Genomic DNA, 23,169 nt, shown 5'->3' with positions numbered 1-23,169 from the left:
ATGTCTAAATATCTGTTACAAAAAAGTTATTTTTATCTCAACTTGAATACAATGCGATGTACCACATCAAGCATATCGGATTTCCATTCCGAAATTCACCTGACCCCTCTGAGAATTGTTCTCTAATCACGCCGACACGAAGGTAACAACATTTTGCATACACCTCCTTCTGCACTTATCGAGCAGATGCAAAATTCAGTGCTGCTGACACTGGAATGAATGCGGTTACGGGCGGCGTCGACGCGGGGTGGCTTATGACAGTGGAGGCAAATAGTCATATGCTTTGAATATCAACTAGAATCGAATTGCGCTAGGCCTCTTCTTGTATGTGCCTCGAGCGCGATCGCGCGCATTCGCTTAGATCGGCCGCGACTACTAGGGACCAGAAATATGTAGTCACATGGACGGTATCAAAACCGCGTCAGTCTCTATCGAGCTGTGGAACGGAATACGTTCCCTAGGTCGGGGGTGTGTGAAAAATCGCGTCTGCGAGTGTGTGCTGTTCTAAGTTCTCGGGAAAATCAGTCAACCCTCGGAAGGATTTTCGCCGAGTCACGTCGCTGAAGCTGAAGAAAAACAAGCTTGTGGGTGCATTGAAAGTGAAACACTGATATGTAGGTGTGATGTGACAATATAAGAAAAGTTTCTAAGAAGAATGAAACAAAAATTTCATGCATTACCGCATCTGTGATAATCAGCTGTGCTGAGCTAGTTCTGACTACGAGCGCCTCATCCTGTGAAATAAGTATCAAGTGTTGCCCACTTATAGATGAAGTCATTTGAAAATGTATGTTGATCTAGTGATTGGTGTTCTGGGCCTGGCAGCAGTCTGTTCGGCAACGTTTAGCGACAAGCGCCAACAGTGTGATACTTTGTTAAAATCATGTGCTCTGGAAGAACATGGAACGATCAAAAGTAGGGAACGGAGTCGAAACCCTCTCAACATGTCAGTGCTGGAGTGGAGCACACCGCTACTGGTGAGGAACACAACAGTGAAAAGTGAAAACTCGAGCGAATTCGATGAATACCTACAACACAAAATAAAGACAGAGTTTGTAACGGCGACGAACCTGATCGATGAGGACAAAATAGAAATTAGTGCTGAGGAAGCAGGTGAGACTCAACATAAAATAAGTGCCAATTCATAAAAATTAAACTACAAATGGATCTATAAAATTTCAGCAGATAGTATCAGTAAGTTTTGAGAAAAATATGAAAAGTTTAGATTTTTGATGAACTAACAGTTCACTGGTTACAATTAACATTTTAAGGACCGGGAAGAAATCTCTAAGTCATACGCCTGGGACCGCACGTTTTGACTTGTGTGAATTTGCTTGTTTTGCTTGCAAGTTTTTAAGAGGCTTTAAACTTTACAGTTCATTTGCCTCTATGTGTGATACAGAGATGCCAGGTAATTTTTTCGAATGTCTTCATATGGAACGAAAAATGTCTTCAAATGTCTTCACAATCATATCTAAGGGAAACTAAAATTCATAACTTACATTTGTAAACAAAGGATATATTGCGCAACCACGAGCAAAATTTTGTAAGTTTAGAAATGTGATAACTTAATTTGTTCAAGAACGTCTGACTTTTGATCGGAGGCGATGATCCGGAAAAAAGCCGTTAGGTTCTTACGGTTCGCTAGCGAAATAAAAAAAAATAGGAGGTTGTATTCAAGACTCGACCGCATTGTTGACGTAGAACTACACTGTAGTTTAATTCAAGTCGCTTGTTTATAACTGCGGATATTATTTTAAAATGCTACGAAAATTTTGGAATAACCATTCTACCAGTTTGGTCGCCCTGAATTGTTTTTTTTTATTGTAGAATCATTTGACGATCATTTTTGATTATTCATTCTTGTGCTCGCATAACAATACATGCTCGAGATAAGCGCAGCTGTCATCTTTAGTGGAGAAAGTTTTGCTACTGGCAAGCGAGACCAAATCACGTACATTCCAGAACGACATTTACTTTCTTGGTGACTAAATAAGCGAAATAAACTCTATCTGCACGGGAGCTCAAATAAATTAATAACTTATTATAACTTATTGAATAACTTGGTATTCCTCAAATAATTTTTGGTGCACAACCTTAACACCTGCTTCACCATAGCGTCAGTTCAATACATTGATGCAATGTCAAAGGCACCAACGGCCCTCCCGCTATCTCCCCTCCTAGTTTATATTTATCATTATAAATGGGGTTTCAGCGTAGCGAAGATGCACTATTTTTACGTACGGGTTATGAAGCACGCACGTACGCACACAAATATCCATATATCGATGGCTTGAAGCAGCTAAATATACACACACTTATCTCTGTTTTGCGCTCTTTCTGTTAATATTTCCAGTCTAGATTATCTTAGCTGTTATCCTTTGTGGAGAGAGTGTTCCTACCGTCATGCGAAACCAAATCACTGACAAAATTCCAGAACATTTATTTCCTTGGTGAGCTGACGATAGCCTAGCTTGATGATTCCCCATACAATTGTGTAATTCAAAACCTTAATGCAATGGCGTCAGTTTGATGCAATGATTGCAATGCCAGAGACATCAGCGAGTGAGTAATTTGGTCGCGTCCACAGCTTAGTCCGAAACGAAGACATGTGATGGCGCAAAACAAGGAAGAACAAACGATGTTCATTGTTTCGTATCTAGAACGATACTGAAAGTTTGCCTTTCATGCCTTTCCTTGTTGAATTAAAGAGACTTCAAACTTCTCCAGTTCATTCGTCTCTAGCTTTCAAAAAGGGCTTTGGAAAACTCTACTCTTTCCTCATATTACTCCTCCACCCCTATTGCTTTGAGAAAACCATTCGATCTCTATCCGTCCAGCCCAGCAACGGTGTTTTCCAGTCGGTGTCCTCACGAAGAATGAAGTTTGCCTTCTATTCCGTTCTTTGTTTTTGAGACCAGTTTGCCTCAGCGAAATCCACTGTTTATAATCTAGACAAATATTCCTATTCGTTCTTCTTCCTTTCCTTTGTTCAAGGAGACTTCACATCTTACGATTTCCCCTTCGTTGCTCGTCGATACGTTGCTCGTTATTGACAGCTCTGTTCGGGAAAGCACACAAATGGACAGAACAAATGTATGAGGAAATGGGAATGCTTTCAATCAATTTAAACCATATACAGACTATGGGATTGTAATGTATAGCATGTCAAACAAATCTTAATTTCCGATCCGTTTGGTATGTAAATCGCCATAATCCGTTCACGGCAAAAATAGTTATTAACGTTAATTTTGTTTCACAAAAACGTAACCTGTTTTCTGATTTGGCACCCTTAATGAAAGACGGAGTTCTACGTTAAAAAACAAAAGTTCAAATAAAAATATACAAATACTTACCGCTTTGGTCATCCATACCTACTTGTGAGACAAAGTATGCTGTCAAAAAAAATCATCTGTAAATCTAACCAAAGCTGTACTAAACCTCGTCAACTGGTCATTGAATTTCCGGCCCAGAGAGTGTGAAAAAAAAGGAAAAGTAAAGCTAGAGAAAGAAGAAGAATTATGAGAAGAGAGATAAAAGGAAAAGGAGCCTTGGAAAGAGAAAAGGGAGTCGTAAAGCAATGAAGAAGCGAATCGACTCCTTCGTAGGTACCGGACCGTCAAAGAAAACGCGGCGTAAATTTATAAACGGATACTTTTATAAGAAGTGTGCTTGTAAAAGATCCGTGCGATAGATAATAAAGGTGGTAAACCTCGTGCTCCTGGGAACCGCAACGGTCGAACGAAGTTCAACCCTCCTCGCGTAATTGGTCCGACGAAGAACGCACAAAATAAGGCAGTGCCGTTGGTCAACGAGCCCCAACGTCATCGATGCCCCACATGGGTGAGTCAACCGGAAGTTTTTGAGGGGACAGTACGGACAGGACTGGTTGACCCTGGCTTCCGTCCACCGTCGCTGAAACCGATGAGATTGACTTCCGTTGGCGGGCATCATGCGTGAGTACAAAGAACCTAGCTCTCTTCCTTTCCTCGGTCTGAGGGCCCCATCGATTCCTGCTCGGTCGCATCGGATACTAACAGCTGAGAGGAAGCAAAAGAAAAATATATTTAAAAGATATTTACCTTTCTCTTCTCATACCTGTAGAATCTTTTGTATCATCAAGATCTTCCTTATCTACTCGATTATCGTGAGTCTGCTTCGTATTGGTGAAAAGCCGACCCTGAGGTGAATAATATCCTCTGAGCTAGCCGCTACTTACAAGGTCAACGAAAACAATCACAAACGCGTGGTTGGGGCCTTTGAACGGAAACCGAATGCCTCAGTTCGAGATGTGGCTAAAAAGTTGCATGTGAGCAAGAGTTTCGTAAAGAATACCAAAACTCCAACTAGACTACGTACGTTTAAGATTCAGAAGTTCCCAATCCGTGACGAGAAACAGAAAACGGTCGCAAAAATCGCGCACGGAGGTTGCACAACCAGAAGTTAATGAAACCAGATTGCTGCGTAGTGGATGACGAGTCTTTTGTGAAGGCGGACTTCAACCAGATTCCAGGGAATATGGCCAGGGATAAGTTGGATGTTTGTGGAGGCGATCTGGCGTAGTGGTAACATCCATGCCTCTCACGCTAAAGGTCACGAGTTCAATTCTCACTCCCGACATTCTTCCAAAAATGGAAGTAAAAGTGACGAACCAACCAAATGAGTTGAAAATCACTGATATAAAAAAAAAAAGTTGGATGTTCCCGAGAACCTCCGGACACAGAAGATATCGAAGTTCTCCAAGAAGTTCTTAGTTGGTAAGTGATTTATACTTGCAAAGGAGTACACCTTTCGTTGTCGCAAGCACCATGAATGGGCAAGTGTATTTAAAAGAGTGTCTCCAAAAGCGACTACTGCCTTTCAGGATAAGGCTCTGGACCAGATGAGCGCAATTTTACTAAATAAATGTCCAACACACACTACAATATAAAAGTATCGTATCATCTATGCCCTTACGTATTGGTAAATTGAAAAGTGAATATCGGCTTTACTGAATCATTGATCCCGTTGGGTAAATTTTATCCATTGGTACTACGATGCAATATCTGAGACAAACCAGCTCCAATATAGTGATCCCTAGAGTCGACCTTCCATTTGGAAATTACAAAGAGGTACATTTTTCTCAGGAACACAACTGATCTTAATTAGTTTTCCAAATCATTAATGGATCCGCACCTCTGGTGATGATCAACGTTTGTTCATCTTCGGCATAGGCAGATTGTTTTAATATTCCGCCAAGTAAACTCTTCTAGCTTTTTCCTCCCCGATGGTAAGTATCTTCTTGAATGCTAATGAACGAATACGACATTTCGATTATCCGTCCGTGATCGGATAAAATTCTTTTGCGTTTATGCGATTGAGATTATTTCTAGAATTGTGATACTAGATTATACTGTTCAATCAGTTCAATCAGTTATCACGAACTAATAGCATAAAATTAAACAATCGATACGGTTACTAGAACGGAAACGTGTGACAATTAAGCGTTTCCGTTCTAATTAGCAATATTCGAATGCGTTAGTGGGGTGCTGAAAAATCTAGCACAGAAAAGTGCACTCTCGCTCAAACATAAGATCACGTTTTTGCAATAGTCAATACGAAGTGCAACAAGACACGCTCACCTTAACATTGATCTTGCGCACCTTGGTTGCCGCTGAGAAATGCCGCTGCAGATCGTAGGCTCACTTACAACCGAACAGTACAACAGTCTGCGGCGGAGGGCGGTCTCTCTAATCTCATTCAGGTAGAGTTATTAGACGTGAGGAAATTCATTTCTGCTGAAATATTGCGGAAAAATAAAGTAGAATTGTGGCAGTTGAAGTGTGGCGATTATTGAAGCTAACCAACAGAAAGTCACGCAATGGTCGTTTTGCGGTTCTGACAAAACGGAGGGAAGTGGTTCCTTCAGGGGAAAGTGCACAATCTTTAATTCGTGACAATGTCCCAGAAATTCTAATCGACTTTTATGCGAGCGAAGCATCTCACTCCGTATGATGAGGTTGTTGGTTTGTTGAACTGATCAAAAACAGTAATGTCATCGTTGAGTATGAATTCATTCTGCCTTTAGTTCCAGAGCAACAAAATTGTTGTTCTTAGCACATAGTTGTAACCTGTTAGTGTAGTATGCATTAGTTTGTGATAATTAGGCGGAGAAAAATGTTTACGTTAATGAGACATTAATCGAACGCTACATGAGGTGGTTCGAAAAACATGGATATAACGAATACAGAGCCGAGAAATTATTCTTTGCAGCCTCACAGTCACTATTATTATTCCATACTAGCTGACCCGGCAAACTTCGTCCCGCCCAAAATTTATTTTGACGTAGGATTACGTCTTTCGGGAACATATTGGGGTACAAATTGAAAATCGAAAATCGAGCACGTCGTGAAAATTGTCCGGCGGGCCCCTAACAGAGACATCGAAACCATGCTGCCTGGGGGAAACCGGCATTGCAAATACATAAAAGTAGCGGGAGCTTTTGCTCCCACCGAAATGTGTTCCCTAACAGAGATATCAAAACCAAGGTGCCCGGGGGAAATCGGCATTGCAAATTAGAGGTGGGCAAAACGTTTCACTTTAATGAACCGTTCAGTGACGAACCGTTCACTTATGTGAACTAGTTCTTTTGAGCAGTTCGCTCATTCTTTCGTACAGTGGATTGATATGTCAAAGCAAGTATAAAATAAGTGGGATGTTATGTAGGACATATCATTCATGAAATGCCGTTTTAGTAATTGTTCGACCGAATTTTGTTAAAACTACAAAATATGAAATCAAAATTTTATTTGATAAATAATCAAACAATTCAATTTAAAACCATCGTATCCTAAAATAAAGTATCCGTTTTTTATGAAAACGACAATACCGACATATTATTTTTGTTGTTCCATGGGGCTATCGTTTGTTTCCATTCGTTAATTTGAGGGCTATTCACCTTGCAGCAAAATTCATCTATCACTCGTTCGTTTTCTTTTCTCTTATACACCGCTCACCGTATACAGTTCGTTCTGAACTGCATGCACAGTCCAGCCAGCGGTCATTTCGTTCTGAACTGCATACACAGTTCATTCAGCGATCATCGCACACAGTTCGTTCTGAGCCGTATATGCAATTCGTTCTGAAATGTATACAAAGTTCAGTCAGCGGTCAGTTCGTTCTGAACTGTATTATCAGTTCAGTCAGCGGTCATTTCGTTCTGAACTGGGTATACAGTTCATATGAACTGTTGCCTAGAAAAAAAGAACGACAGTTCGTTCACTCTTTTTGGTGAACTAGTTCTTTTGATCAGTGCATGAACTGTTTGCCCATCTCTATTGCAAATACACCCAGGTTTTTTTTACGCGGGGGTTACGTACCTCGTGAAAGAAAACCCGCGTAAAAAAACCGCGTTAATTACAAAATCCGCGTAAAAAACGCGTTAATTGGAAAATACGCGTAGAAAATTTAAATTCAATTAAAATCCAATTAAAATTCGCATTGGGTTGAATAAACATTCAGAAAGTAAAAATTATAAAAGAAAATTACCTTTTCATTTCAAATATGTTTTCTCTATATTAAAGTAACATGTTTATACTGATGAGAAAAATTGATAATTGTGTTCGGTTAGGATCACAGAGTGCGGTTTCCATTATATCTCGTTCCATTTCGGTATGTTTTATCTGATACGCACCATCCAACGACTGTTTACCATCCTTCTGTCGTCATTACTCGGTAAAATCAGGTGGAGTGAACAAACAATACCCAACAACCAAACAAAACGGTCCTTTTCAGAGCCACCAAATCATTATCAAATAGTTTATCGATGTAATTCTTCAAACATATCCAAAATCAACAGATAGCCTAACGGAATCCTACGTCAACTATTCGGTCGTGTCTCGGACACAACCCTCCTGTGACTATTTTTGTTATCAATACGTCCAAACATTCACGTTTTCTTACTTACGATCATGGGTCCAATCGCAGAACTGTTCATTGATTCATCTTCTAATTGACCCTTTACTTTACTTTTAATATAAATTCCCTAGGACTACTACCAAAACTCGTCATTATAATATCAGACTATTTTCAGAAACAATTCTCGTTCAAGATTTTTCAATCACTTGCAAATAACATGTTTCTCCGTTGCATCGAATAAATGTTTGATACAGAAAATATGATAGAATGAAGATAGCCTCAATCGGATAATTCCTTCTTCGAGTTTTGATCTTATCAACACATTCGGCGATCCATTTTTATTTATATAGATAGAAGAAGATATAGGAGTGCGTTTTATCACATTAAAATCCGTTTCCACTTTCGAACAAACATTAACTTCGTTGGCGCAAACATCAAATGGACTAACAACGCTTGTCACTATGGAATTATAGAACATTTGGGAATTGAATTCTCTGAATTTTCCCATTTCCCTTCAGAGTTTTCCGAAAATTTTCAATTGTCATGTTTGGTTGAAATGTGTGTAATATTTTTATGGGACCCCCTCTCCATTCCAGAGGAGGGAAGGGTGTCATACCATCATAGAAACATTTCTCGTACCCGAAAACCCTCACATCTCGAATTTGGCTCCATTTGCTTGATTAGTTCTCGAATTATGCAGAAGTTTGTGTTTCATTTGTATGGCAGCCCCCTTCCCCTTAGAGAGGGGATAGGAGTGTCGAACAACCACATTTCGTGCCCTTCAAAACTTCCACATGCCAAATTTGATTTCATTTGCTTGATTAGTTCTCGAATTATTCAGCCCCTCTCCCCTTCAGAGAGAGGGGATATTGATAAACTACCATAGAAACATTTACTGCCCCCTAAATCCTCAACATGCCAAATTTGGTTCCGTTTGCTAGATTAGTTCTTGAGTTATGCAGAAATTTATGCTTCATTTGTATGGCAGTTTCTCCACCCCTTAGAGAGGGAGGAGGAGTGGAGTGGATACACCCTAAAAACGTTTCGTGCCCTCTAAAACTTCACATACCAAATTTGGCTCCATTTGCTTGAATAGTTTTCGAGTTATGCAGAAATTTGTGATTCATTTGAGAGAGGGAGGAGAGGTAAGAGTGTTTATTCAACATAGAAGCATTTATTGCACCCTAAACCCTCCACATTCCAAATTTGGTTCCGTTTGCTTGATTAATTCTCGCGTTATGCTGAAATTTGTATTTCATTTGTATGGTAGCCCCCCTTAGAGAGGCGGGAGGAGTATCTATCCAACATAGAAACAGTTTTTTTGCTTGATTAATTCTCGAGTTATAAAGAAATTTGTGTTTCATTTGTATGGAAGCCTCTCCCTTAGAGAGAGAGGAGAAGTGTTTATCCAACATAGAAACATTTATTGCATCCTAAAACGTCCACACGCCGAATTTGGGTTCGTTAGCTTGATTAATTCTCGAATTATAAAGAAATTCATTGTATTCATTTGTATGGCAGCTCCCCTTACAGAGGAGGGAGAGGTCACGAACTATCGTAAAACCCTTCCCCGGCCCCAATAACCCCTACATACAAATTTTTACGTCAATTGGTTCACTAGTTTCCGAGTCCATAAGAACGAGACAGACAGACAGAAATCCATTTATATATATATATATATATATATATATATATATATATATATATATATATATATATATATATATATATATATATATATATAGATATGAAAAAAGTTCTAAATTAATCACCATATGTCTAAAAATATGTAGATGTTTATCGATGAGATTATTCATGAGAATGAGATAAAACGAATAATAACGTTGTAATTACTAGCAGACGAAATCATAAGCAAAACATATGACTCGATCAGGTAACTTGAGAAAACGAACAGATCTGCTTTCCCATTCCAAAGCGGCTCCAACCAGGGACGGAATGTAGCTGATTATAAGCACTCCATTCTAATAGATGTATAAATATATAGCGGCATTACTTAACACTTCGCGTTGACATGTACGGATGTACAATAGCATCACATAATATCAAATAACCTTTCCGTCTTACATACTATCGATAGTTTCACATTATAATTGCTAAATTTAAAAAAGTATCCTCTCTTACTTCCCGCAGCATTCGTCTCCACGCTAAGTCAAAAGTTTTTCTCAATCCACTCACCATTCAACCCGGCCTACAGTGAACACGTGTCCCAAGAATGCAAACGTGCCTCCAAAGCGTACCTGCACTCCCTTGGCGCGCTAGAGATGTGGGCCCTCAGAAGTAAGTTTTAGCCTGATCTCTCAAATAGTAACGTTGATAATGTGTATGTGTACTTAACGTTTGCGCTTCAATTGTCGCAGTGCACGACGCCAGCGGGAAGCTCACCTCCGGAGTACTCAACGGAAACATTAACCAGTTTGGTGATTACGATCAGTGTCTCAGCGTCCGCAGCAGGAGCAGCAGCGGAACCGACGATGACGCACTCCAGGGTCGCTACTGCCTGGCCGGGATACAACCGTCTGTCATGCCCGGTTCGATGCTTCTGCAGCATGTGTTCAACTTGGCGCAATCGCACGGGATGCTCAAAAGTCAGCTGGATGATGTAAGTGTTATCCGTCGGTTTGGGGTTGTTATAAGTGCATCATTTTCCTACTTTGAGCCTCTGTTTTAATTAACGATAAGGTTGCGTACCTAACTTTTGCATAGGAGACGCGTTATTCCTATTACGTATTGAACCTTGTGCGAATTATCGCATAATGTGTTCACGTTAAATGCGGACAATACAACGTTTTAGGCATCAATATAGTGATCAGCATATACTGTCCCATAAAGGGGAGAAATAAGCATTTGCATTGGAAAATTATTTGCATAGGAAAATTATTTGCATAAAATTATAATCCGTTCCATATGAAATTAAATCTCTTTCATAACACGATGCCGATAATCTCAATCCATAGCCTATTCCCTCCGGTATCGCACTTCCTGTTACTTCCCGAGCCATAATCCACGTAATCCAACCGCCACATTCACTGAATTTCCTCTCTTTCCCCTTCAAATATTTTCATTACATAAATGTCACTCTATTTAAAACCTTATTATGAAAAAAAAATTGTCATTGAAAATAGTTTTGTATGATCAATAGTGAGCTCCATAGGAACATTCGAAGAACTTATGTTGTTCTATTTCTATGGTGATTTATTATTAGGCTTTTCCCTTTTTAATTAAAATAACTGAGGAAATAACTGAATTGCGCCTAAATTCCATTAAAGTTTATTTTATTTCAAGTTTTATTAGCTGTAAACTGCTGTATCAGCTTTGCTATGTTTCATTTAGTTATAAAATACTTGTGAGTAAACAATTTTTTTGTTTTTCCATTATCAGCGAAGCTGTCTTGATTGCCAATACGGAAACTCGTAATGTACTGTTGACCAGGTGAGGAACAGTCCGCATCTGAATATAAACTACACAACTTCAAAGATTGATTTTGAGCTTTACTAATTGTGATTGCAAACGCCAATCGAATAAAAATAAATGGATTTAAAATTATTTTCAAATACAGTTCAGGGTTTTTTCCACACTTGCATTCTATGTGATATCAACACACTTTATGCACAGATACAATAATGTTAATTTAAGCGCACAGCTTTATTTCAGAAGTGTACTTATTCCATCTAGAAATCCACTAACATAAAATTGATGAACAGTTTTGAAATATTCTATACAAGACCCAGCGTTCCAAAACCCACTAAAAATTTTCAATGTTGCATTCTGGTCCTTTATTTTTTTTGTTGAGTACAGATCTTTGCCCACTCCGGAATATGATCGATCATTTGCTGTTTTCATCTGCCATTTGCCGATTCATTTTCACTCTGAGTTTCTGATTCAATTTTAGTCGGTAGTGCAATACAAAACCTTTTCCGCCATAGTTCAGAAAATTTTCAGAGGGCATTGAAAGCGTATCAAAATATTTTATTATTTTTCAAATCCTTATAGACCATTCTGCAATTCATTTACCTTTTGCGGTCGTATGTCTGCCCTCACCCACCACAGCGAGGAATCATACTAAATACTTTATCCAACCGCATGCAATAATTTACACTACTTTTGTACGAATTTTAATGTCTAGTGAATTTGATCATGAATTAATACGCTGTTTCTATGGATAATAGATAACGGTACTCGGTGTAAACAAAAGATTATAAGCGTGGAGAGATAAGAGAATCATAGCAAATTATGACGATTAGTGGTGCATGGATCATCTTTCGCAAATGTAAATATTAAATCCTAGAATTTGAAAATTTCCAAAATTTTGAGAAATTGTTACTCTTCCAGAAAAGTAATACAAAAAATGGTTTTACACGTAATTTTGCATGAAAAACTATACAGACATTTTCATTCTAAAACTAACTTTTCTCGAGTACGAAAAAAATCTATAGAAAATCATATTTGATGAATAAACCATATGCGTAATATCATGAAAACTCAACCATTGTGGAATTGTTTAATTTTTAATTTATTTTTGGTTATGAACGTCTATGTATAGCCCGTAACTATAAAAGTCATAGTATCATAGGAAATAGCTCGGTTGTTCACAGCTTACGTGAGTTATTTTCAGAATATGTATTTCAGTGAAGTAAATATATATATGAAGCACACTCAGTAAATATCTGATTCTCAACTCAATCAGTTTATTGATAATTACGGAATACTCAGTTTGGGCGGAGTTTTGAAATTCTTGAATACGGAACAGTTTTTATTTAATTTAGAGTGTATCGGTGATTATACATATTTGAAAAAATATTTATTCTTCGTGTCCACGTGGATATAATCTACAGCCCCTTTTCTTTGGATAATCTCCATCAAAGTTTAAACTCTTTGTTGGTGAATCTCAGCGGTCATTTTAATCCACGATCGCTTCATGTCTACAGCATCTCTAGTCACTTTGGCACCCTTCTTCAATTCCACTTGACAATTGCTTGGCAATTGTGTGAATCTTTTTGGAAGTCTTTTTTCAATGTAATCGACTCCATTGCCACGGTACCACTGAAGAGCCTCTCGAGTGTAGTGGCAGCTCGCCAAATCCGTTTCTGCAGGCACTCTTACCTATACATTTCGAGTCCGTTGTTTTGTTTATGTCGAGTACCTTGGTTTTTCACTCCACAGCTGCGAATCCCTTGCCAAATCAAGAACTTCCTGGCAAATTTATCAACGAAAACGAACCTAAATTAGATGGGGATATCTCCTCTGGCAGTAGCCTCATAGAATTTCATACTTGGGAGCTGTCCAGAATCCATCTTTACGTACGTTTCGTTATCCATCAGCATGTACCTTTGTACTTCGTCAGAACCTTGTTGTACAACTTTCGAGTGTGTCTTTTAGCCACCATATTTGCTCCGCTTCTGTGTTCTGTTTGGTTGCTTGCAGGCACCAAACGACAACCAACGGATTCTCCGTATGTTACTTTGGTTAGAGTTGTGTTTGTTTGGCGATCTCGTAGTTCGAGAATCTCGGGTTTTCCCCGCATGGAATTTACGATTGGAAGCTAGGGTTGAAGGTAATGAGAACAATCATTACCTTCAACCCTAGCTTCCAATCGTAAATTCCATGCGTCCTCTGATCCATTCGAACAACAGTTGTCCGTCCACGGAAGCGTTTCAGCACATCATACACGATCGATTAATCCACTTTCAGCGATTTCGCAATTTTAGTACATGGCCATGTCGGAATTTAAATGTGAGTATCCAAAATCCAGTTTCTTCTCTCGGTTTTCATCATGCACAACTTTTTCAGAACAAAACGGATCTACGTGAAGTTTTTACCGTCGAAAGAAAAGAAATGTTTTTCAAACAATTTTCTGTCAAAAGATTTAGATAAGCCTACTTTTTTTTTGTTTTGATGATGATGGTCCCACCTCATTCCCCTACAAAGGTTTGAGCAGGACGAGTTATCTTTTTGATAATAATTGAGTTACTGTATTTCTTTATTACATCATACTAACCAGTGAGCACATTAATTTGAAAAGAAAACGGACTGGTTATCCCGCAGACATAGATTACTAATCGAAAGAACAATTTAAGCCTTTATCTAAAGTATTCATTCCATGGCATGTCGAGAGAATTTCCAACCCGGGAAGACCCTAGACCGATCGGAAATTGAACCCAATGCCTATGTCAGGATTAGTCATGAATTTACAAGGGAAATCCCACTTTATCAGATCCCTGGCCACGGCCTGCAATTGCGATCGTTTCCGAGTTTTAGTAGCTGAGCAAACCCAAGCCTAATTCTAGCCGGTATTTCAGGCCTTTACTTTACATATCCCAAGGCATGTCAAGAAAATTTCCAACCCGGAAAAATCCTTGACCGATCAAGAATTGACCGCAATACCATTAGCCTTGCAATATGCATTAGCCTTGAATTTACAAAGGAATTCCCGCTTCACTGGATACCCGACGACGGTCTGTTAATCGTTTTCGAGGCCAGATAGCTGAGCAAACCTAAGCCTAATTCCAGCCGATACTTCAAGCCCTACATTCAACCTGGGGTATAAACGTGTCAACCTGAATCTGCAATGAGATCTGCCACAACACAGAAAAGTCTTGATATAATTATCTGTTGAGAAGATGAATTTACAAGTATTCCAATTGAACTATCCCTAGCTTACCTCAGGTTTCCACATTGAACCCCTTGGAATGACTGTTTTATTCGATCAAAAATTCTTTTGCTTTTGTTCAATCTCACGTTTCTCTATGTTTGCCAACGCGCGCGGGCTCAAACTATTGCAGACTTCACAATTATTTTTTAAATTTAATTGAATAACTAAGATAAATATAATATAAAAGCAAAAAAAAAATACCATCATCACCAGAGTCTTGATATGAAAAACACACGGACACACATACACACAAAAGACAATAATTTCTTCTTTTTATGAAATAATAAAATAATGATGATGGTATCGTCAAAAAGTTTGAGCTGTACTGGTTCTCTTGTTGATCTTTATGTAACAATTATCAACATAAACAGTAAGCACATTGAAGTAAAAAACAAAACAAACGGACTGGTTATATTTCAAACATAGATTCCTAATTGAAGAACAATTTATGTTATCAACTATTTATTCCATGGCATGTCGAGAGAATTTCCAACCCGGAACCTGCTACGACCGCTGCTATAAAATAAACAGTGAACAGTGAACAGGGAAATAAATCGCGATAAATGCAATTCTTATCAATCTACAATTCAGAGTAAGAGGGGGGCAAGGGGGGGATAAATATGCGCTACGAAGTTGTTCAGTGCAGTTACTTATGTACGAGGAGACCCACGTAAAGATGGATTCTTGACACATTTCAAAACTTCTATGATTCAGCGGTTCAAGGAGATGTCCCAAGCAAGTTCGAATTTGAAAAAAAAAATCAGATCAGGTAAAGCATATGCAGCTGCGAATAAAAAAACGGAGACTTAACTACAAAGTGGACTATGAAAAAACGACTAGCTGCCACTATAACAAATAATTCAGTGATTCCGTAACAACGGGACCGTTTTAGTTGAGAAAGACCTCTACATATGAAAAGATTTTACATGCTTCAGCGCAATGACATACATTCATTTCAAGCTGGCTCGTAATACTTCTTATATAGATTTTCTTGCAACATAACGAAGATCATGCTTTCTTATCACGTATTTTGTATCCAAACTACGCATCCCAAATAATATAATAGCACATATTAATTGCCTTCCAATTCAAAGCCAGGTCACCGAGTACCCCGCTTCTCCACCATAAACTGGGCACTGTGTGTTCCCTCCGCATGTTCTCCGAAGGACATCCATCTATCACTGGCAGCGTTTCTTAAGGACTACACCAAAGGCACAGGCCTGCAGCTGGAGGTGAACGTCGAACCCGAGCTTTGCGGAGTGAAGAACGACGTTTGGGACCGCTATTACACACCATCTACACCGAAGGTTTGGATCGGATTCATTGCATACCTCGCGGTTGTACTGGTATCTACACTCTACGAGTGGAAATCGGAAACAAAAAGTAAATTTGTCTTTTGAGCCTGAAGAAACGTTGTGTTGCTAAACTAAGGTTCTTCTTTTAAGATCAATGGTTGACATCATTTTCGCTGATACGAAACACTCGCACAATATTCTGCGTCAGGGAAGATCCCAACGATGTTGCTTGTATCCACGGAATACGATTCCTCAATGCACTCCTCCTAATCATAGCTCACAAGTCGATGGCGCTGTTCTTCAATCCGTACACGAATCGAACCGATATGAGCGAGGTGAGTTCAACTATGATCCAATATAACAAACCAAAACACATAGTGAGAACTACAGCTCTCGCTAGCAATCAACCGTAACATTCAGGAAAATAACGTTCACAGACCCTAGGTCAACCGTGGACTGTCGTTGGGCGAGCTGCATCCATCTTCACCGATCCGTTCATCATGTTCAGTGGGTTTCTCACGACCTACACCCAGGTCGGTCGATTGCTGCGGGGCCAACGAGTGAAACTCTACCAGGAATACCTCGGAAGAATCCTCCGGATAGCGCCACCACTCGGTGCCCTGATTCTGTTCTGTACCTTCGTGCTGCCTTTCCTGGGCAGTGGACCACAGTGGAATCTAGTGGTCACCAATCATGGCGACATTTGCAAGAAATATTGGTGGCGTAACATGCTGTTCATCCACAATTATTTTGGATTTAAAAATATGTGCCTCACACACACACACCACATCGGAATCGATACGGAGCTCTTCCTAGCATCGCCGCTTTTTATATGGCTCATTTGGAAGTACCCCCGAAGGGGTAGCTGTGCGCTGATAATTCTAGCACTGGTAACCACAGTACACAGATTCTTCGTGACCTACGAGCTGCGACTGGCGAATTATGTGTATTTTGGCACTTCGTAAGTAGAAACTAGGTTTAATTGTGTGTGAATAATATAATTTCTACGGCAAAGCGCACTTTCAGGGTCAAGCAACTGTTCGACACGGCGGACTACATGTACATCCTGCCGTACTATCGACTCACCGTTTATCTAATGGGTGTCATACTGGGCTACGCGTGCCGGACCTACAAATCTTTACGTCTAACGCCGGTAAGTCAACCCAACAATCGGTGAACGTTAGTTTTGTGCATTTGCCCGTATGGTAATTCACAGCACAGCACGCGACGTGATTACCCGTTCCAAATGGCATATTTGTGCAAATTGGTTGATGCCGAAGAGCACGTTTCTGCTGATTTGATGGGTAACTCGGGGATTGTGCAGTTCATCATTGGTGATCCCCTTGCGGACGCAGATGTTCTCGGGTGTCAATGACCCATTGATTCTCTTTTTCCAGAACCAACTTCGGCTCGGATGGTACGTCAGCAGTTTCCTGATGGTGCTGGCGTTTTTCGGTCCCGCTCCGATGGGTTCGTTGGGGTACGTGTATGACCCACTGCATGCCGCTAACTATGCTGCCTTCTCACCCATCGCGTGGTGTATATTCTTCGCGTGGGCCGTGTTCACTTCGCATCTAGGCTATAGAAGTAAGTTTGATGGGAAATGGGTCGGCGTCGCGATTCACAATTAACTATGATTATTATATATTTTTTTTTTCAGATACACTCACAGACCTGTTCTCCTGGAGAGGATTTCGGGTGACAACGAAAATATCATACGCGGTCTATTTGACGCAATTTCCCATCTTCTTTTACAACGTTGGAAGAGTCCGGAATGCGCTACATTACAACTTCATCACGTCGGTTCTGGTATGTTAGAAATGGACGTTAAATACTAGTATATGACTAACGAACCTGCCCATAGCTACAATCTCATTTGACAAATACACATTTAATAAGAGAATTTTACACGCATTCATATTTTCCTAATTCAAAATGGAAAATCATGTTGCTTCATTCCAAAATTATTTGCCCCGGTGAAGAAGCCAGGAAGACATACAGTATTGGAAATAAAAAAGTAAACAAAAAAAAACAGGAAGTGGCTTATATCTGTGGTATAACCGCAAGGGTGACGTAGGACTATCGTTACTTTAGTGATCATTTGTTTTTGATTGCATCTGAATCAATTCTGAATACAGGAAAACCTGTTTTTGTGCGGTTGCTTTTTGTGCAATTTCTCATTTGTGTGACTGTTTAGGTGCAATATTATTATTTGTGCAATTAGTTTGTGTGATTCAAGACCCGATGTCATAATAAAATCGTACAAAAAGAGTCCAACAAACGAGGAAGCACGCGAAAAGGGACCGCACAAAAACAGGTTTTCCTGTAAATGAATAAATTAATATTTAGGGGACTTCGAAAACGAGAGCGTTACGTTGAAGGCACAATATTCAGCAAAAGAAGCAATCACACTAATACATAATACATTGCTTTTATTGTGATATGATTTGTATTTCATTTCCAGTAGACAAAATATCTGTTGCATCAAATCAGTCTACATGATTTTTGCGTTCGCTCATCCTTTCTCACAACACCCATTTCTCGTTTGAGAAATTGTTGAGTAAACATCGTTTGCGCGTAGAGCGGGAATTCCTTCTCAAGATTCATTGCACCTCTAATAAATTGCCGAAAGACGCTGTCTTACGTTGCTCGCACTTGATTGAAAAATCACAAAACCAAATGTATTTGGTCGCAGTGTTATATGGATAGAAAACATTAAAATAAACTTTTTTTTATCTGTATTATAATGACTATCAACACTTTTGGTTTGTTCGTCACTTTTTACTTCCATCTCTTGGGAGAATGTCGGGAGTGAGAATTGAACTCGTGATCTTCAGCGTGAGAGGTATGGTTGTTACCACTAAGCCAGATCGCCTCCTCATTAAAATAAACTCTTTCACATGAATGTATTTTTTAATTTCAAGGGGAACTAGTAGATTATTTTTCAGCAACGATGACATCTTTCCGGAATCTTCCCGATGCTGAATAACAACCAAACGAAAAGAGTTCCGCGCGTGTGTGTGTTTGTGTGGCGGCTGCTCCGATGCCTTAAGTGGAACCGTTTTTCGATGCTGATACTTTCTTGGTCGCCTCTTCAGTGGCATCACTTTCCTCCTGATGGAATCCCTTCTGGCTTAAGGTGCATGTTGCTTTCGCAACGAAAGGAAACCAACTTCCGGAAATTCAACTCGTTTATTCGGAACCGCTCGAGGTTGAACGGTTAAAAATCTCCTACAAGTTATAAACACATTATTTAATTTAGCTCTATATTATATATCACTCTTCGCTATCTTACGTTTTGTGGGTTTCGTTAACTCGTCGACCGGATCTTCAATAAATCTCCTATTCTGTGCGTGTGTACAGTGTATTCTGCATGTAGATAATTGCACAATCTATATATACATTTTTTGATTCACTCAAATTCATTTGAAAAATACCTGCTTTTAGCTTCTGCAAAATTTCGATTCGCTGATATTTTCACTTGGAATACTAGAAAGACTTTCCGTATATTTAAACTTTCAATTCCTTCACCGTACCAATTTAACTTTGATGGCTATCTGCTTTTGTCTATCAAGTGTCACGTTGTATTGTGAAGTTGGTTATGAAGCATACAGTCGTGCATCATAGGCAACTTCACAACACAACGCGAAGCGCTGCTGTCTCAATGATGTTGATAGGTAGGTGCGGCGGTCAGCGAATGTTGTACGCAACAGTCCCCCCCAGTGGTTGAACCCTGGTTCGACCCACTTCCATTCGCACCTACATCTAATACAGCCAGCTTGGTCGCGGGTCTCTCGTAGACTCCGGTGTTAGTCTGGACGACCGCCGATCGAACTTGTCCATCTGCAGAGGCTTTTACAGACACCACCCGCCCTTTGGGCCAACAGTTCCTCGGGAAATTCGGGTCAGCTATCACGACGACATCTCCTATTCTGATCGGTTTAACTGGATAGAACCACTTTGTTCGACGCGTGATTGTAGGAAGGTATTCCGCAACCCATCTCTTCCAGTAGAGGTTGGCAAGAGCCTCTGATGCCTTCCACGAGCGGTGTAATGCCAATGGGCACTCGGTATACTGAACCAACGGTTTCGACCCATCCGACGACCCCAACAGAAAGTGGTTGGGAGTGAGCGCCGGCAATGAACAGTCATCCACGGGAACGTGTGTCAGAGGTCGACTGTTGACAATATTTTCGACTTGAATCAAGTAGTTTCTAAGTACCTCTTCCGTCGGTACACGCTGCGGTTTGACGTTTGCCAGAATTTTCTTCACCGACTGGATTAGCCGCTCCCAACAACCACCCATGTGAGGAGATGCAGGAGGGTTGAAGCGCCATGTAGTCCTTGTCGTGTTAAATTCTGCCATTAATTGGTTCTGGTCCAACGCTGCTACTGTCTCTTTCAACTCTTTGTCCGCACCTACAAAGTTTGTCCCTCGATCGCTAATTATCTCCAACGGAGTTCCTCGTCGAGCAAAACAGTTTCTGAGTGCAAGGATACACGAACTAGTGTTCAGAGAAGCGGCCAACTCGAGGTGTATCGCCCGAACGGTAAGGCACGTTATGATGACACACCAACGTTTTTCATGATGACGACCAACGCATACAAGGAATGGTCCGAAGAAGTCGACGCCAACATAAGAAAACGGGCGTACAAATGCAGCCAACCTAGCCTTCGGAAGAGGAGCCATCGCCGGTGGTGCAGGAGTGGCGCTCTGCAGCTTACAAAACTGGCACGCCCGTCTAACCCGATGGTAAACAGCTCGAACTCGTAAAATGTGGAATCTTTTGCGCACTTCGTTCACGCATGTTTCGTGACATTGATGGTGATATCGTAAGTGAACATCACGCACGACTAGCAACGTGACAGGATGATCCCGAGGGAGCACGATAGGATACCTGTTGTTCTCCTCCAAGAAGTCACATTCACCCAACCGGCTGCGAATCCGCATCACACCCTGTTCGTCGACGAACGGATTTACTTTGTATAGACTACTCTTCTTATCGAGGCGACGATCTGCTACTGCAAGGATTACGAGTTCGTTTGCAAAGCCATCCTCCTGCGCTCGCTTTATGTGGAGCACCTCCGCTTCGAACAGTTCCTCTCGTGTCAGTGGTCCGATTTTCGACTGTTGGCCACCTTTTTTCAACCGAATGTTATCGACGAAACGTTGAACAAAGGCTGTAACACGTCGCAGACGGTTCCAGGAAGAGAAATTCTGCGGTAGTAGAATGGTGCGCACCCTTCCTACGGTATGGTGTAACATGCTCGAACGAATTTCCTCGACGGTTTCTATACCATTCAGCGACGATTTCGGCCACTCGCCTTCATGTTCCCATAAGAACGGAGGTCCATTGAACCAACGACTGGTTGACGAAAGATCCGGTTTATTCTTCCATTTCGTGCCATCGTCGGCCACGTTCACCTTTGTACCCAGCCATCTCCACTCTGAAATATCTGTCGCTTCCAAGATTTCCCCCACGCGAAATGCTACGAAGTGTGAATACCGCCGGTGATCTGATTGAAGCCAGCAAATAACGTCTCGAGCGTCTGTCCAAAAATACCGACGTTCGATCTTTATAGAATGGCCCGCCATGATACTGTTAGCCAAGCGTGCTCCGATAACCGCCGCTTGGAGCTCCAAGCGGGGAATGGAGACGAACTTGAGAGGTGCCACTCGGGTCTTGCTTCCGACGAGCGCACAGTGAATGTTTCCGTTCGTTCTGAAACGGAAGTAGGAGACTGCTGCGTACCCAATCTCACTAGCATCGACGAACGTGTGAAGCTCAATCCTCGCTTCGTCAATATTTGACTCTGCCCGATAGTAACAACGGGGAATTTCCACGGACTCGAGTTCCGGCAAGATGCGCAACCATGTACGCCATTTTACAAGCTGCTTTTCTTCGATTTCATCGTCCCATCCTGTTTTTGCTCTCCAGACCTCTTGTAGGAGAACCTTTAGGTACATTAGATAGTGCGCTATTAAACCCAAAGGATCGTATATGGCCATCAGCGTACGGAGCATGTCCCGTTTGGTTGGGTTTTTGGTTCCGTTCAGAAGCTCCCTGTTGCGATCTGCGCAAAGCTTATATCGGAAAACATCCGTCGTAGTGCTCCACCACATGCCGAGAACCTTCTCCAATGCTAGATCGGAGCTCATTTCCATCGATTTTTCTTGCTTTGAGGTCTCGCCTAAGCCTTTCAACACGGCCTGTGAATTAGAGACCCAGTTCCTCATGTGAAATCCGCCCTGCTGATGGACGTATCGGACCTCGTTCGCCAATTTGATCGCTTGCTCCTCCGTATCCACGCTTGTCAGCATGTCATCAACATAGTGCCGGTGGCGGATGGCGTCGACGGCGGCGGGATACTTGCTGGCAAACCGAGTTGCGTTTTCGTTTAACACGAACAGTGCCGTGCTGGGTGAGCACGTAGCACCGAAGGTCACGACCTGCATAACAAAGTCGCATGGCTCCATTGTGTGTTCATTGGCACACCACACGATACGCTGACTATCTTCATCTTCAGAATTTATTCTCAGCTGATGAAACATCTCCGCCACGTCGCCTCCTAGACCTATCAAACGCTCTCGGAACTTATACAGCACGGGCGGCAGATCATTCAGCTGATCTGGGCCTTTCATCAGAAAAGAATTCAGAGATACACCTCCGAAGGAGGCGGCCGCATCGAAGACAATGCGAACTTTCCCAGGTTTGTTGGGATTAAATACCGGGAATATCGGCAGGTACCATGTTCGATCTCCGGTCCTTCGGCTCTCTTCAGATGTGAGCTTACGGATATAGCCCTTTCGCTCGTAGTCCGCCATTTTTGACCGCAATGTCCCTGCTAATTCGGGCTCGCGTTCCATTCTTTTCGTCAAGCAACGATGGCGTCTCAACGCCATGGAGCGGTTGTTGGGTAATCGTACGTTGTCATATTTCCAGAGCAAGCCCACTTGATAGCGCCCGTTCTTCAAAGTTGTAACATCACGCAGTTTCTCCAAAGCTCGTTCGTCCTCCTTGGAATGAAGGTGGTTCTGTGGGGCGCATATTCCCAAACTGTCGAGAGCAAAGAATTGTTTGACCGTCTCGTGCAACATTTCATCCGATTCATAAGAGTGGAAGCAGATATGATAGTTATATGGAGTAATTTTCGACACCTGGCCATCTTTGAACAAGCACATCCCATAAATCGTCCATCCAAGGCGTGTCTTTATTGCTACGGGTTCATTTGACTCCCCTTCACGACTCTCCAATGAATGTACAACACGTAAATTGTTAATGCCAATCAGTAACTTAGGTTGGATGT

The 23,169-nt window shown here is 41.1% G+C and overlaps 2 protein-coding genes across 3 annotated transcripts in view; one reads left to right on the top strand and one right to left on the bottom strand.

Annotated features, from left to right (window-relative positions):
- The first annotated feature begins 210 nt into the window (after positions 1–210).
- Positions 211–23,169, top strand: part of LOC129762364 (O-acyltransferase like protein-like) — a 30,248-nt gene continuing 7,289 nt past the window's right edge. The window contains exons 1-9 of the mRNA XM_055760584.1: positions 211–1,113; positions 10,048–10,194; positions 10,275–10,516; positions 15,661–15,949; positions 16,012–16,196; positions 16,299–16,822; positions 16,888–17,014; positions 17,259–17,448; positions 17,522–17,670. Coding sequence (XP_055616559.1) covers positions 786–1,113; positions 10,048–10,194; positions 10,275–10,516; positions 15,661–15,949; positions 16,012–16,196; positions 16,299–16,822; positions 16,888–17,014; positions 17,259–17,448; positions 17,522–17,670 — 2,181 coding nt within the window. The 5' untranslated portion in view covers positions 211–785. The remainder of the gene's footprint in view (positions 1,114–10,047; positions 10,195–10,274; positions 10,517–15,660; positions 15,950–16,011; positions 16,197–16,298; positions 16,823–16,887; positions 17,015–17,258; positions 17,449–17,521; positions 17,671–23,169) is intronic.
- On the bottom strand, positions 18,401–23,044 carry LOC129762368 (uncharacterized). Of its 2 annotated transcripts, XR_008740599.1 has the most exons (4): positions 22,088–23,044; positions 19,299–20,311; positions 19,157–19,230; positions 18,401–19,092 (listed from the first exon to the last, which is right to left on the bottom strand). XR_008740599.1 is itself a non-coding variant. In XM_055760590.1 (2 exons), the coding sequence occupies exons 1-2, from the start codon at positions 23,042–23,044 to the stop codon at positions 19,523–19,525; spliced, it is 1,746 nt and encodes a 581-aa protein (XP_055616565.1). In that variant the 3' UTR covers positions 19,155–19,522. The 2 variants fall into 2 exon arrangements, 1 of the variants encoding a protein (XP_055616565.1); XM_055760590.1 differs by lacking the exon at positions 18,401–19,092 and having other exon boundaries at positions 19,155–20,311.

Source organism: Toxorhynchites rutilus, chromosome 1 (genome assembly GCF_029784135.1).
Source record: "Toxorhynchites rutilus septentrionalis strain SRP chromosome 1, ASM2978413v1, whole genome shotgun sequence".
Classification (NCBI taxonomy): Eukaryota; Metazoa; Arthropoda; class Insecta; order Diptera; family Culicidae; genus Toxorhynchites; species Toxorhynchites rutilus.
This window is presented reverse-complemented; position numbering and strand designations above follow the sequence as displayed.

Excerpts from the sequence above, each read along its gene's own strand:
- LOC129762368 (XM_055760590.1), bottom strand. The coding sequence starts at position 23,044 with ATGTGCTTGTTCAAAGATGGCCAGGTGTCGAAAATTACTCCATATAAC. Across the intron at positions 20,312-22,087 it reads GATTTCACATGAGGAACTGG|ATAATTAGCGATCGAGGGAC; the intron begins GTCTCTAATTCA and ends ACTCCGTTGGAG.